The following is a 15,427-nucleotide window of genomic DNA, read 5'->3' as shown; positions in this document are numbered from 1 at the left end:
CCCCATACAGATGCTTCGTACAGTCATTGCTCCATATGCTTTTGCTGCGATTAAAAAAAAAAAAAAACTCACATACTCACCTCTCTTCGCTCAGGACCCCGGCACTTTCAATATTTACCTTCTCCTCGTGCGGCTCCGTCTTCTGCACTGACGTTCAGCAGAGGGTGCGCACTGACTACGTCACCGCACCCTCTGACCTGAGCGTCACAGCCAGAGGACGCTGATGATGGAGCCGCACCAGAACGAGGAGAGGTGAATATCGCGCAGCGCTGTATACTCACCTACTGCTGGCGCGGTCACTGCGCGTCCCTGCTTCTTCCAGAGCTGCATCTTCTTCCTGTATTGAGCGGTCACAGTTACCGCTCATTACCGAAATGAATATGCGGCTCCACCTCTATGGGAGGTGGAGCCGCATATTCATTACTGTAATGAGAGGGACCATGTGACCGCTCAGTACAGGAAGAAGATGCCGCGCTGGAAGAAGCAGGGACGCGCAGGGACCTCGCCAGCAGTAGGTGAGTATAATTAGATAGCCCCGCCCCCCCTCCCCTGCCGACCCCCTGGTATGACTCGAGTATATGCCGAGAGGGGGACTTTCAGCCCAAAAAAATGGGCTGAAAATCTCGGCTTATACTCGAGTATATACGGTAGTTATATTTTGTACATAGGAGCAGTATTATAGTAGTTATATTCTTGTACATAGGGGCAGTATTATAGTAGTTATGTTATTGTACATAGGGACAGTATTATAGTAGTTATATTCTTGTACATAGGGAGCAGTATTATAGTAGTTACATGTATATTCTTGTACATAGGAGCAGTATTATAGTAGTTATATTCTTGTACATAGGGAGCAGTATTATAGTAGTTATATTCTTGTACATAGGAGCAGTATTATAGTAGTTATATTCTTGTACATAGGGGGCAGTATTCTAGTAGTTATATTCTTGTACATAGGGGGCAGTATTATAGTAGTTATATTCTTGTACATAGGGGCAGTATTATAGTAGTTATATTCTTGTACATAGGGGCAGTATTATAGTAGTTATATTCTTGTACATGGGGGCAGTATTATACTAGTTATATTTTTGTACATAGGGGGCAGTATTATAGTAGTTATATTCTTGTACATAGGAGCAGTATTATAGTAGTTATATTCTTGTACATAGGAGCAGTATTATAGTAGTTATATTCTTGTATATAGGGGCAGTATTATAGTAGTTATATTCTTATACATAGGGGGCAGTATTATAGTAGTTATATTCCTGTACATAGGAGCAGTATTATAGTAGTTATATTCTTGTACATAGGGGCAGTATTATAGTAGTTATATTCTTGTACATAGGAGCAGTATTATAGTAGTTATATTCTTGTACATGGGGGCAGTATTATAGTAGTTATATTCTTGTACATAGGGGCAGTATTATAGTAGTTATATTCTTGTACATAGGGGGCAGTATTATAGTAGTTATATTCTTGTACATGGGGGGCAGTATTATAGTAGTTATATCCTTGTACATAGGGGGCAGTATTATAGTAGTTATATCCTTGTACATAGGCGGCAGTATTATAGTAGTTATATCCTTGTACATAGGAGCAGTATTTTAGTAGTTATATCCTTGTACATAGGGGCAGTATTATAGTAGCTATATTCTTGTACATAGGAGCAGTATTATAGTAGTTATATTCTTGTACATAGGGGGCAGTATTATAGTAGCTATATTCTTGTACATAGGGGGCAGTATTATAGTAGCTATATTCTTGTACATAGGGGGCAGTATTATAGTAGTGATATTTTTGTGCGTAGGAGCAGTATTATAGTAGATATATTCCTGTACATAGGGCCAGTATTATAGTAGTTATATTCTTGTACATAGGAGCAGTATTATAGTAGTTATATTCTTGTACATAGAGGCAGAATTATAGTAGTTATATTCTTGTACATAGGGGCAGTGTTATAGTAGTTATATTCTTGTACATAGAGGCAGAATTATAGTAGTTATATTCTTGTATATAGGGGCAGTATTATAGATAGTAGTTATATTCTTGTACATAGGGGCAGTATTATAGTAGTTATATTCTTGTACATAGGGGCAGTGTTATAGTAGTTATATTCTTGTACATAGGGGCAGTATTATAGTAGTTATATCCTTGTACATAAGGGCAGTATTATAGAAGTTATATTCTTGTACATAGGGGCAGTATTATAGTAGTTGCATTCTTGTACATAGGGGCAGAAGGTGATATAATACTTGTGTGCCTTACTTTGGCCAGTTATAGCTTTGTGCCCTTTCTGTGCCATCCTTGTACCACATCACATGGATATCTTTGCTGGCAGATGTTCGTGGTTTCGCTCCTCTCGCTCCCTATTGTGGGTAAATTGTGTACCATGCGGTGGCGTTAATTGCACATTTTGAGCCTTTGTGACCGCGCTGAAGTATCCGCTTTGGAGAAGCACATTTGAGCGTCGCTCCTCGGACGCGGTGCATCTGGATTACACACAACTAACAGATGGCCGGAAGATTACACCTTCCCCTTTTTCTGCAATCACTGCACAATGATGCTGGCCCCGGCATTGTGTGGACCTTTCTGCCTCCAGATAATAAGCAGTTGTGCAAAATCTCTGACTCCGAGCAGTAATGCGTCAAACAAGTGCCCGGCTGGGGGGTGTAGCAGCCCCGTTAACCCAGCCGATGCCGGGCCCTGCTCAGTGTTTGCCGCTCTGTGCTTCATTGCACCAAGACTGTGCATTAAGGGGACGTCCATGTTAGAGGGCGAGGCCCGGCTTTATCCTCTCTGGGCCGTAATGTTGTGGTATGGGCAGAGCCCCTTCTCTCGATGGTCGCCCCGACAGTTTATCATGTCCCTGCAGTTGCGTTACCACCTGATAGTACCTGGCGGAGTCCCCAGAGGACCCCAGACTAATCTGCGGCGTATAAGTGGCCTCAGCACCTGTCCACGTGCCGGCCGATCACCCATTGGAGCAGTACTCTCCCCGACCTGCAGGTACATAAATGCCGAGTCAGGAGCCAGTGTTCCTCCAGTCTGGCAGACGTGAGTGACAGTGACGGCCATGAATGCTGATATGTGGGTCACCGCCGCCGGTTCCATACAAATTAATTGCTGCAGCCAGATATTTGGCAGTAATGCCAGTGTCAGTCGGCTCTCCCGTCGCGTGCTTTCACAATGCCCAGGGGCAGAGTATGGGCATTTATTGGGATATTAAACAGGGGGAGCGGATGCTGTTACATCGTGTATAAGTAGAAGTAAGCAGGCGAATTAACGAGAGGGGATCGGCCGGGCGGCGCAAGCACAGACATATATCTGTACATCAACCTGACAGCAACAAAAAACCGGCGAGGTGAGATATTTGTAGCCGGCGGCCGGGTCACCGTCCTCTCTCCGGGGGATGGAAGAATCTTATTCCATTTATCTCCCCTATAATATTAATATTAGATCCCGCGTCTGGCGGCTCCGAGAAGCACTTAGGGTCCTGATATAGCACACGAGACGCAGCGCCTCTTATGAAGGGAGCGGAGTCTGCTAAAGAGCTAAAAGTTCCAGCATGTCCTGATAGTGAATGTGATTCTGGAACTACACATCCAAGCATTACCTGCCATGTGCCCCGTACTCAGTTCCGCCACCTCCGCACAGTTCTGGAGTATATGCCTATGCTGTGAGTGTCGCCCCTGACAGGTAAAGGACCAGCGGCGTTTATTACCACTATTAATTATATGGCGCCCCAACGATGCCATGTTCTCCTGCAGTCATCGGTGCCATGGTGTCCTCAGTAACCCCGCAGGATACAATGTATCACCGCACAATGACACGTTACATTGCAACAATCTGTCTTCACCGCTAGCTGACTCTTTCCTGTTCACCGACAGCTGGAGCGCCAAACTGTACCTGACCCCCAGTAACATCGTCCTGCTGACCGCCATCGCCCTCATCGGGGTGTGCGTATTCATCCTGGCCATAATCGGCATCCTGCACTGGCAAGAGAAGGTAAGACCCCTGAGGTTGGTGTGGTCCGTCACTGAATATGTGGATGGATAAGCTGGGGATATATAGTGTCAGAGCGGGTGGGCGCTGCCATGAGAACGGTCCCCCAGTCTGTACATGGACTGAATGCCCTCTATTCCGGATCTGTACTAATAAGAGTAGAGCTATTCCGTGACGTTGGGGTTAATAACTTGCCCCTGAAAAATAATAACGTCTTGACTTCATGCAGTTTTACGCCCCCAAAAAAGCAAGTTCTTCCATGTGTAAAAACCCATATACTGGCATGTCGGCCATTAACCGGAAGCCTGGGCTGGGATACAGATAATGGTCCTGGTGGGGAGGAGGACAGGGTGTCTCGGAAATCCATTACTCCAGAAATGCTGCTAGTCCGGAATAAATTATTACAGGATTTTCTATTTCTGGTGGCGCCGAGGAGTCTTTTTTTTTTTTTTTTTTTTGTTCATGGTGATTATAGCTACGGCCGACCTACAAGTAACATGACGGAAAGTAGGACAGATAAGAGCGAGACTGACGGTCGGCCATAGACGAAAATAACTAGACAGTGACACTGATCTCACAGTATTCTGGTAGAAAGGGCCACTAGGGCATGGTTACCAAGATGATTTCTAAAAGTTATTCTTTCTCTCTCATCTTAAGCAAAGAAAACTTCTAAAAGTAAAAATACGCTGGTCCTATTCCTGAGTTACGTCCTGTATTATACCCCAGAGATGCACTCGCTATTCTGCTGGTGAAGTCACTGTGTACACACATTACATTACTGATCCTGAGTTACCTCCTGTATTATACCCCAGAGCTGCACTCACTATTCTGCTGGTGCAGTCACTGTGTACATACATTTCATTACTGATCCTGAGTTACTTTGTGTATTGTACCCCAGAGCTGCACTCGCTATTCTGCTTGTGCAGTCACTGTGTACATACATTACTTTACTGATCCTGAGTTACCTCCTGTATTATACCCCAGAGCTGTACTCACTATTCTGCTGGTGCAGTCACTGTGTACATACATTACATTACTGATCCTTAGTTACATCCTGTAGATCTTTTATTATAAAAGTGAAAAACATAACAATAATAGTAGCAGAAAACATAACAAAAATATTAGCCAGAAAATAATCAGTATACTGAAAACTGGTCCAGGCGCTCATTCTCTCCTCTCACACATATTATACAGTATATACAGAATAATAACTACTTTGACCTTCTGGTCCGGTCACCAAACAAACTAATAATAACAAATAAAATAAACAATGGCAAACAAAAACTATATACATTTTTTTTTTTTTTTTTTTAAGTTTTAAATAAAATAACCACAAATTTAAACAAATATATACAATACTAAGCTATCCTTCATTCCCAACCCCCCGCACTGACCTGAGAGCAGGTCCTGCGTCTCATGCCTCAGTCCATGTCCAACGTCCATAGGCCAGATCAGGCAGTGCCAGGTTTCCCCCAAACAACCCAGTGTTCCATAGTCCCACAAGATAAACCCACCTCCCCCCCTTTCCCACCACCCAACCTAACACCTACACCCAAATCTATATCTCTATATACAATATATACAGCAGCACACACTACAATAACCATAAATCACAAAGCCCATGTTCGGCGCCTGCAGCCCTACATCACTGTATAATGATCAAACAAAACAAAAATCTACAGTGTCAGCAGCAGCCCACCACCAGGAAAGGAGATGACCAGACTAGGGCACACTAAAAGAAAAGCCCCTCCAGAGGAGAGCGGCCCTCCGTGTGCCCAGTCTCCCATACTCCAGAGAGCGCACCTTCACCAGGTCACCGAGTATGGTCCTAAACACATCGTCCACTGGGAGGATTTTTCGTTGCGTCAATACTAAGCACCGTGCATTCCACGTGTGATATCTAACTACTGCGCTAACTAGATATAAGGTGCAGGGGTCCCGACCACCAAGGTCTCCGAATGCTCCATAGGCCCATTCCTCATAGGAGAGACCGGCCAGCCGAGACCAGCCAATGAAGGCGCCCACCCTGTTGTACACCTCTGTGTTGAAGGGACAATGAAGCAGGAGGTGGTCCATGCTTTCCAGCAAGGTACCACAATGCTCCCGAGGACAATTCCTGTCCTCAGAGCTCCTACACTTCAGATTGTCCCTCACACAGTTTCCCAGGGAAGCAGCGCCAAGCCAAGTCCCAAAACTTCGAGGGGATCCTGATAGAATTCAAAAGATGCAAACCCACCCCAAGATCCCGACTTGGGCAGTCCCTGAGTGCCAGAGGCCTCTGGATATGGGTCAACAGAACCCTATTGTCAAGGAGTTTCCTTGGCAGAGTCCTGATCTCCCACATTCCCAGACCCCACCAACGAATTACCTTCAGAACCAAGGTAGCGTAAGCCGGAAGATGTCCATGCAGTGTGCGAAGATCCTTCACTTGCCCTCCTGTCTCCCATTCCTGGAAGAAAGGCTGAAACCATCCCCTACAGGAGAATACCCACGGAGGAGCCCTCTCTTTCCAGAGGTTTGCAATATTGATCTTAATGAAGGTATCCACAAGGAATATCACAGGGTTGACCATACCCAACCCTCCTAGTCTCCTCGTACGGTAAGTAACCTCCCTCTTGACCAGGTTTAGTCTATTCCCCCATAACAGTTGGAAGAACAAACTGTAGACCCGATTCCGGCAAGATGCACACACTGCCCAGATAAATCAGTAAAGGGAGCAGGTAAGTTTTGATCAGGTTTACCCTTTCCCTTAGGGTCAAAGACCAACCCTTCCATTGGTTCACCTTCTGAGTGGTGATCTCTAGCCTGCTGTCCCAATTTTGTTTGGGGTAATCCCCCTGGCCAAATTCGATGCCAAGAATTTTTGCAGAGACTTTGGGTCCTGGAAGGGTGTCCGGGAGATCAAAACCAAGATCTCCTCCTCCCAGCCAGAGATTCTCACACTTATCCCGGTTGATCTTGGACCCGGAAGCCTCCGAGTAGCGATCTACCTCTGACATAAGCCACCCTGCCTCCTCGTGAGCGGAAACAAACACGGTGACATCATCGGCATACGCCACCAGCCTCAGAGTGGCCTCCGGTGCTGCCTGGTCCATCCCGATCCTGGCCAACGGTCCACCCTCCTAACAAGAGGGTCAATCGCAAACACGTTCAGCAGCGGGCTCAAGGGACAACCCTGGCGAACACCAGACCCAACCTCAAAAGAGCTGCCAATCCAACCATTCACAAGCGGGAAACTCTCTGCCCCACTGTACAAGGTCTTAAGCCAGTCAACAAACCCCCCCGGCAGGCCATATCTCAGAAGGACGGACCAGAGGTACTCGTGATTAACCCGATCAAACGCTTTTGCCTGGTCCAGTGACAGCATGTACCCCTTCTGGTGACCAGCCCTACCCTGCTCCACTGCCTCTCGGACACAGAGCACAGCACTAAATGTGCTGCGGCCTGGAACAGAGCATTGCTGGGCCTCCGAAAGGAGTCGGGGTGCAAATTTCACAAGCCACTTAAACAGCACCTTTGCCAGAACCTTCCTGTCTGCATTGAGAAGCGCTATGGGATGCCAATTCTCAATGCAAGATGGGTCCTTAACCTTTGACAAGATGATCAGAGCAGACCTCCTCATTGACTTCGGCAGAGTGCCCAAGGAAAGACACTCATTGAATACCTCAGTCAAGAGGGGAACCAAAACGTCCTTAAAGGTCTTATAGAATTCAGATGTTAAGCCATCTGGACCGGGCGATTTTTTTTTTGGGCAAGCCCTTCAATCGCCAACTGAACTTCCTCTTCCCTGATAATTTCTGTCAAAACGTCAAGAGAGGGGTCTACCCCTGGTTCGGGGACGGCTTCAGCCAGGAAAGCCGACATCTCATCCCAATCAAGATCCCTCTTCCCCAAGAGATGCGAGTAGAAGGATCTGACAACCTCCAGAGTCCCTGATCTGGATCGCCTCAGGGACCCCGTAGTGTCGACCAGTCCTGTAACTACTTTACTATTCACTGACATCTTGCAGTTTCTGTAAGGGTCTGGCGAGCGGTACTTCCCGTAATCCCTCTCAAAAACCAAAGATGCGTGTCTATCGTACTGACACCTCATAAGCAAAGATTTCACTCTGGAGATCTCCTCACGGCTACCTCCAGTTGAGACAAGATGCTCGAGTTTCCTTCTCAGACCCTGATACAGGCGGTACCTGCTCAGACTCCTGAGGATCGAGAGCTGGTGGAAGAATCTCTCCACCCTTTCCTTGAACATCTCCCACCACTCTGACTTACTACTACAAAGATCCAGTAAGGGTACCTGGCTCTGAAGAAAATTCTCAAAGGACTGTCTTATCTCCGCTTCTTCCAAGAGAGACGAATTGAGCCTCCAAAAGCCTCTTCCCATCCGGAGGGTCTCTGTAACATTCAGAGAAAACAAAATTAAACAGTGGTCGGAGAACTCCGCCTCAACAACAGACACTGCTGAAGAGACAGCTTCCTCCTTTAAATAAAACTTATCTATTCTGGACCTACAGTTACCTCTATGATAGGTGAACCCCTCGTGGCCTGGGGTGTGCCGAATGTGGACATCCACCAGGCGAGCCTCACTAGCTATACTATTAAGGGCGACGCTATCATAAGTCTACTTGTCTCTGGAACCTCCTCTATCTTGGGTCCTCGTGACAGCATTGAAGTCCCCTCTAAAGACAACCTGCCGACTTGTAAAAAGGTAGGGCTTGATCCTCATAAAGAGATACTTCCGGTCCCACTTAGATTGGGGACCATAGATGTTAATGAGCCGGAGCTCTTGTCCCTTCATGAGGACATCTAAGATCAGGCACCTCCCCATTTCTAACTCAATAACCCGTCGGCATTCCACCGGTGCGGTAAAAAGGACCGCCACTCCGCTATACGGCTCGGCCGCAAGAGACCAATAGGAGGGCCCGAGTCTCCACTACCTTTTAGCTTTAAACACGTCTGCCATGTTTGGCAGCCTGGTCTCTTGCAAAAAGAAAATATCAGCTTCAACCCGGCTGAGAAAATGAAAGGCCGCAAATCTAGCTGTATTTGACTTTATGCTGGCGACATTAATGGACGCCAGCGTCAACGGAGTGGGTACCGCCATCATTGGTGATTGAGTTAGATGGCTTTCTTCTTCCTACTCCCCTTATCCTCTGCCTCAGAGGAGGAATCCTTCCCCCTCTTTAATGACATAGAGGTGTCCATTGCCACATGTTTTTTCTTTCTATCCTCCTCGTCTCCAGACTCTGGGCCAGTCCCTCCCTCCAAGGACCTTACATTCCCAGAAGAAGGAGACTCGGCGCCCCCTCTAAGCCCCGCCGAAGCCGGAACCTCACCCTCAGCTTCCTCCTCAGAGGAAGAGATGTTCTCAAGGGCTTGGAACCGGTTAGAAAGACCAACCAGAGGGGGAGTTAGTTTTTTCTTCCTTCGGTACCTTGGTCAGAGCGGGAGAAGATGTTTTATCTCCCTTCTTTCTCTTCTTTTTGGTGCCAAGCTTACGCTTTTCCTGTAGCCACTGCCTATTATCCTCATCCATACTTTAATAATGGGAGGATTCGGAGGCAGTGGCGGTTTCCTCCCTGTGGATCCTCCTGACCTCCTCATCCAACTCATCATCCCTCGGGGCCTCAGCAGCAAGACTGGCGTCCAGAACAGGGGCCTCCGCAGTAGCCCGAGGTTCGCCCAGCTCCCTATCCTGTCTGCGCTTGTCTAGACACCTTAGCTGGGCAGGCGTCTTTTTATTGCTTTTCTTCCTTGGCCCCTCAGCTCCCTCACCCTTGCTAGTCCCTTCCCCAGCAGAATCAGCCTCGCGGCTTTCTCCCACCGGGGTCACGACTGCATTAGCGAAGGAGCGAGGACAACGGCTGAATGGGTGACCTAATTCACCACACAGGTGGCACCTAATCTCCACACAAGATGCAGCAAGATGGCCGATATCCCCACACAAACCACATTTCTGCACAGTGCAGTTTGCACTGAAGTGCTTGTGGTCGCCACACCTGTGACAGAGCTTCGGTTGCCCCTGGTAGAAGACCAGGATACGATCCCTACCTAGGAAGGCAGATGATGGTATGTGGGCAACCGTACCACCTGAATGCTTAAGTTTTACCATAAACGTCTAGGCCCCTGACCAGATGCCAAAGAAAAACCGTGACGAGTTTGGTATCTCCACTACCTCTCCATACCGTCCAAGCCACGTCATGATGTCATAACAAGAAAGCGACTCGTTACCTGTCATCACGGTCACTTTCTTGACTTGATTTTGGCGAGACACCGCCTGAACGGCAAAGTCTCGCCAGCCGCGCTCATTTTTTGCCAACTCATAGTTCGACCAGAAGAGTTCAAGCCCCTCCGGCCGAACAAAGCTGACATCAAACTCAGGTGTGGAATAGGGATGTATCAAGGCATAGATGTCAATCGCCTTGAAGCCCATCTTCAGCAGGAGCTCCACAACCTTCGACCTTGGAGGACATGCATCACTGCCCCTCCACCGAAGACGAACCACATTCCTACGCACACTACCCGGCCCGGCTGTTGGGAGGGACCACACTGTATCCCCCACTCTTTGCCCTTGGAAGGCCCCGAGGCCATGCCTTTCTATCCAGAAGGATAGATCAACCTCTCGACCCTCTACCATTAGTGATCTCTCCCCCTTCTTTTGAGCCTCCAGGAGACGCCATTGCAACATGCCTTCCCCAGAACCCAGAAACAAGGAGGATGCCCTATTTCTCCCAGAGGTGACAGCAGCAAAGCTCCTGACAGGTGCTGCCACCACCAGGGGGGCAACCGGACCAGTGACCACATCCACACCAACAGTATCACAGTTACCCACCTCCATAACCCCCTCACCCTCCACCAAACCAGCAACCACACGACTAGACAAAGTTTTCCGCATCCATACCCACTACCACATTCACTCCTGCTGGACCAGTGACAACAGAGGGTGACACTTTGGCCTCCGCATCATCAGGCACAAGGGGCTGAGTCTCCTCCACAGAACTGGAGGTGACCTCACCCCTGGTTTTATGTGTGCCCTCCGCATCATCAGTTGATATTTTCCGCTGCTTCATGGTTGCTTCCAGGCGCCGCTGATCTTTAGCTGCTGTGAGGCACCGCTGATCCTTAGCATCAGGATCTTGTTGACCAGCGGCACCAACACAAAATAGGACTTTGGGAGGACCGGAACTCCCAGCCCCAGTAACCCCCTCACACTGCTGCCGCTCCTCAACTAAGTGATCGGCGGCAACAGTATTCAGGGGCACCAAGGCTACCGAAGCTGCCCCCGACACCGGGTCGCTCCTCCCTCCCACTGAGAAGCGGACCACAGTATCGTGGCCTGACCGTTCACCCGCCGCCGGGTCACCCTCACTGTCCAGCCTCTCGGCTGATGCACCTGCTGCTACATCCCTGCTACTACAAGCAGAGACGGAGCTCTGCGCCTCATTGCGTTGCTTTGTAATCTCCCCATGCCTTTGCACCGGATCCACAGCAGAAAACAGGCTGGGCAATGGTGCTTATACAGCAAGCTGACCCTGTAGCCGTCTCAGGGGGTACAGGGAGGGGGGCATACACATAGCTTACCGCTTCCTGCAGCTTTGACTTGGTGGTCTTTGCCTTTTTCTTCTGGCCCCCAGGTGCCTCCTCTGGTAAATCATCACCAAGATGGAAGTTCTGAAGGCACACTGGGGACTCCAGGAGCTTGATCTCTGCCATTAGCGCCCCTCCCTGGCCGATGTTGTCTCTGTGTTCCCCAGAGCCAGCAGAACTGCGACGAGATGTAATTGTCGCCTGTCCTGCAGGGACCTCGCTGCATGTGGCCTGTGAGTGACTAAGCAGGCTGCCAGGTGGGGCTTTCTACTGGTCATCCTCATCATCATCATCATCCACCTGGCTCTCAGGCTGCAGCCCCATCTGCCTTTGCTCTCTGTTATCAGCCATTTCTCTGAATCGGTCTTCATTTATAAGCTTTTCTTTAAATGGTCCACTTTTTTCTCTGATGAAAGCTTTTCTGACTTCAAGCTCATTGATCTCAACTTTCAGTCTCCTTACCTCCGCCTAGAGCTGATTCTTCCTCGGTTTGGAGGAACCTGCAGCTTTGTTGCTTGTGCAGCGCAGATCCTCCCGAAGCCTCCTCAGGGTCTTACTCGCCTCATCATACTCACGGAGGTGGCTCATGACCCGGGAGGCATAGGTGGACACAGACTCCCGGAATCTCGGCAGCACCCAACCCTCCTCAGTGAGGTCGGCCTCACCTCCATGAGCACTCAGCTTTCCTTCGGAAGGACCGCCATCTTGCACGCTAGCAGGCTTCTCCTCCATGGAAGCCTTGCGGCTTCTCTGGGTCTGGGTCTCTGCAGACCTGGGGGGAGTAGGAGCCACATTGCTGCGACTCCTGGTGGAGCGCCTCACCCCCGAATCCTCTGATGTGCAGGCTGGTTGCTGGTTCCTTCTGCCCCTCACCCCCCACCCCCACCCCCGGCCGGCCTGGTCCGGGAAGCAGAAGCCTGGGACTTGGCTCCGTCACTCATCCCTGGAAACCCACTCACTCCCTGGGTAAGAGAGAGAGCAGGTCCCCGGGTGGAGAGGTAGTGAGTCTCTGGAGCTCAGGAGCAGACACCAGGTTCAGTGGCGACCACACCCAGAGTCACCACTATGAGTAGCAGCTGAGCTGCACTCACTATTCTGCTGGTGAAGTCACTGTGTACATACATTACATTACTGATCCTGAGTTACATCCTGTATTATACCCCAGAGCTGTACTCACTATTCTGCTGGTGGAGTCACTGTGTACATACATTACATTACTGATCCTGAGTTACATCCTGTATTATACCCCAGAGCTGCACTCACTATTCTGCTGGTGGAGTCACTGTGTACATACATTACTGATCCTGAGTTACATCCTGTATTATACCCCAGAGCTGCACTCACTATTCTGCTGGTGCAGTCACTGTGTCCATACATTACATTACTGATCCTCAGTTACATCCTGTATTATACCCCAGAGCTGCACTCACTATTCTGCTGGTGCAGTCACTGTGTACATACATTACTGATCCTGAGTTACATCCTGTATTATACCCCAGAGCTGCACTCACTATTCTGCTGGTGCAGTCACTGTGTCCATACATTACATTACTGATCCTCAGTTACATCCTGTATTATACCCCAGAGCTGCACTCACTATTCTGCTGGTGCAGTCACTGTGTACATACATTACATTACTGATCCTGAGTTAAATCCTGTATTATACCCCAGAGCTGCACTCACTAATCTGCTGGTGCAGTCACTGTGCACATACATTACATTACTGATCCTGAGTTACCTCCTGTATTATACTCCAGAGCTGCACTCACTATTCTGCTGGTGCAGTCACTTTGTACATACATTACATTACTGATCCTCAGTTACATCCTGTATTATACCCCAGAGCTGCACTCACTATTCTGCTGGTGCAGTCACTGTGTACATACATTACATTACTGATCCTGAGTTACATCCTGTATTATACCCCAGAGCGGCACTCACTATTCTGCTGGAGCAGTCACTGTGTACATACATTACTGATCCTGAGTTACATCCTATATTATAATATAATGGTCTCTACCATCACTCCCCTCCCCCTCTTTGTATTTCAGAAAGCTGACGACCGGGAGAAGCGGCAGGAGGCGCATCGCTTCCATTTCGATGCAATGTGAGGGGCTGCGGCTCGTTGGACGCCACGTTCCTTCCCATGGACGAGATGAAAATGACTTTTCTGTATATTCTGCATTCTGTCTTAATTTATTGGTGCACACGCTGATTCCTGGGCGTCCGGCGATCCCGACTCCGGGGGTCCGGCGCCGCTCTACGTCCTTGTCCTGGGGGGTTATAATTTATTGGAAGGGATTCTGTATGTGACGAGATCGGTGAGGGACCGGCTACAAATCCATTGTTGTCGCCGCTGGCAACCAGACAGATACTTTGTTTCCTTTTTTGCACAATAAGGGCTGGATCCTGATTGGTTGTCGGGGGCCGCAGCATCGGCGCTCATGTTTATGCATGACTCCCATCATCTGTTTCCGAGGGAAGCCTGTTACTTTCTGTGATTGTTGCACGTTTCCACAAGATTGACAGAAAATAATGTGATTTTTGTTTTTTTCTTTTTTTTATGCTGTTAATGTGGGAAACAGGTGGGAAAGTGTTGTGTGGGGTATGATAATTAGACGGTGCTGGGAAAAGCTCCGATTCTGTAGAGTCTGTAGCCTACACACCGCCGTATACTGCAGCTCGCTAGAAGCTGGCGGCAGGGTGAGGTGTGAGGGCAAATAAATGGCAACAATGGTGGGATTCTGTAAGGCTGCGAGGGGTCTCATACTTCCCAACAGCCAATCAGATTGCAGCATTTCTAAGGCCGAAATGACCACTCGTGCTGCAATCTGATTGGTCCTTGGCGGTTGCCAGTATTGCTGATTGATTTCTTTTTTTGATTAATGAAGGAATTGCCAAATTTATGTGAAATTCTGTTATTATGTAAATGTAAGTGGACGTCTTCTACCGACCCCCCGAGAATCCATCAGGACACAATCCATTGTATTAGGTCCATAGTCTGTCACCAGCTCCTGCTGTCAGTTATGAGCCAGAACTGCTTCAATGATTATTTCTGGGTCTCTAGTTGTTGCAAACTACAACTCCCAGCATGCCCAGATAGCCCATGGGTGCTAGGGGGCATGCTGCGTGTTGTAGTTTTGGAACAGTTTAGGAGTGAGCGCTATAGAAGGGTCCAAACCGCACTGATTGCAGGACCCCGTCCTGTGTACCATGTTCTGTCGGCCATCGTTGCCGGCATTGGTCATTGCTACGTTCCTGGGTTGTGTCTTGTGAACTGATTTACTGACGTCTCACTGTCGCTATCATTTATTCCTGACTGATCCGTAATTAAACAGGAGCTGACGAGTCTCAATCTGTGTCCTGTATCTTGGTACCAATCGTTCCCCTGGAAGGACGAGAGACCCTATAGTCTCTGTAATGTTAAGAGGGGTTTCCAGGAACACAAAAACATGGCGGCTTTTTTAAAGTTGAGCTAAAAGAGTTCCTGGACAAGCGGTCCCTGATCAACAGAACCTGGACCAGCAGTCCCTGACCAGCGGACCCTGAACCAGCAGTCCCTGACCGGCGGACCCTGAACCAGCAGTCCCTGACTGGCGGACCCTGGACCAGCAGTCCCTGACCGGCGGACCCTGGGCCAGCAGTCCCTGACAAGCGGACCCTGAGCCAGCAGTCCCTGACAAGCGGACCCTGGACCTGCAGTCCCTGACCACCGGACCCTGGACCAGCAGTCCCTGACCAGCAGTCCCTGGTCCAGCAGTCCCTGACCTCCGGATCCGTGCTTTGTGACCTCCTCTCCTCCTTTCTGATTACTAGGCCCTATGTGATATCATCATGATCGC

General features: G+C 48.9%; 1 protein-coding gene across 1 annotated transcript in view; it reads left to right on the top strand.

The window, feature by feature from the left end:
• ITFG1 (integrin alpha FG-GAP repeat containing 1) overlaps positions 1-14,940 on the top strand; it is a 157,404-nt gene extending 142,464 nt beyond the window's left edge. Inside the window, exons 17-18 of the mRNA XM_077288753.1 lie at positions 3,888-4,005; positions 13,637-14,940. Coding sequence (XP_077144868.1) covers positions 3,888-4,005; positions 13,637-13,696 — 178 coding nt within the window. The 3' untranslated portion in view covers positions 13,697-14,940. The remainder of the gene's footprint in view (positions 1-3,887; positions 4,006-13,636) is intronic.
• The last annotated feature ends 487 nt before the right edge of the window (positions 14,941-15,427 follow it).

Source organism: Ranitomeya variabilis, chromosome 2 (assembly GCF_051348905.1).
Source record: "Ranitomeya variabilis isolate aRanVar5 chromosome 2, aRanVar5.hap1, whole genome shotgun sequence".
NCBI classification, from domain to species: Eukaryota; Metazoa; Chordata; class Amphibia; order Anura; family Dendrobatidae; genus Ranitomeya; species Ranitomeya variabilis.
Note: the sequence above shows the minus strand (reverse complement) of the source record. Positions and strands in the feature narration are given on the sequence as shown.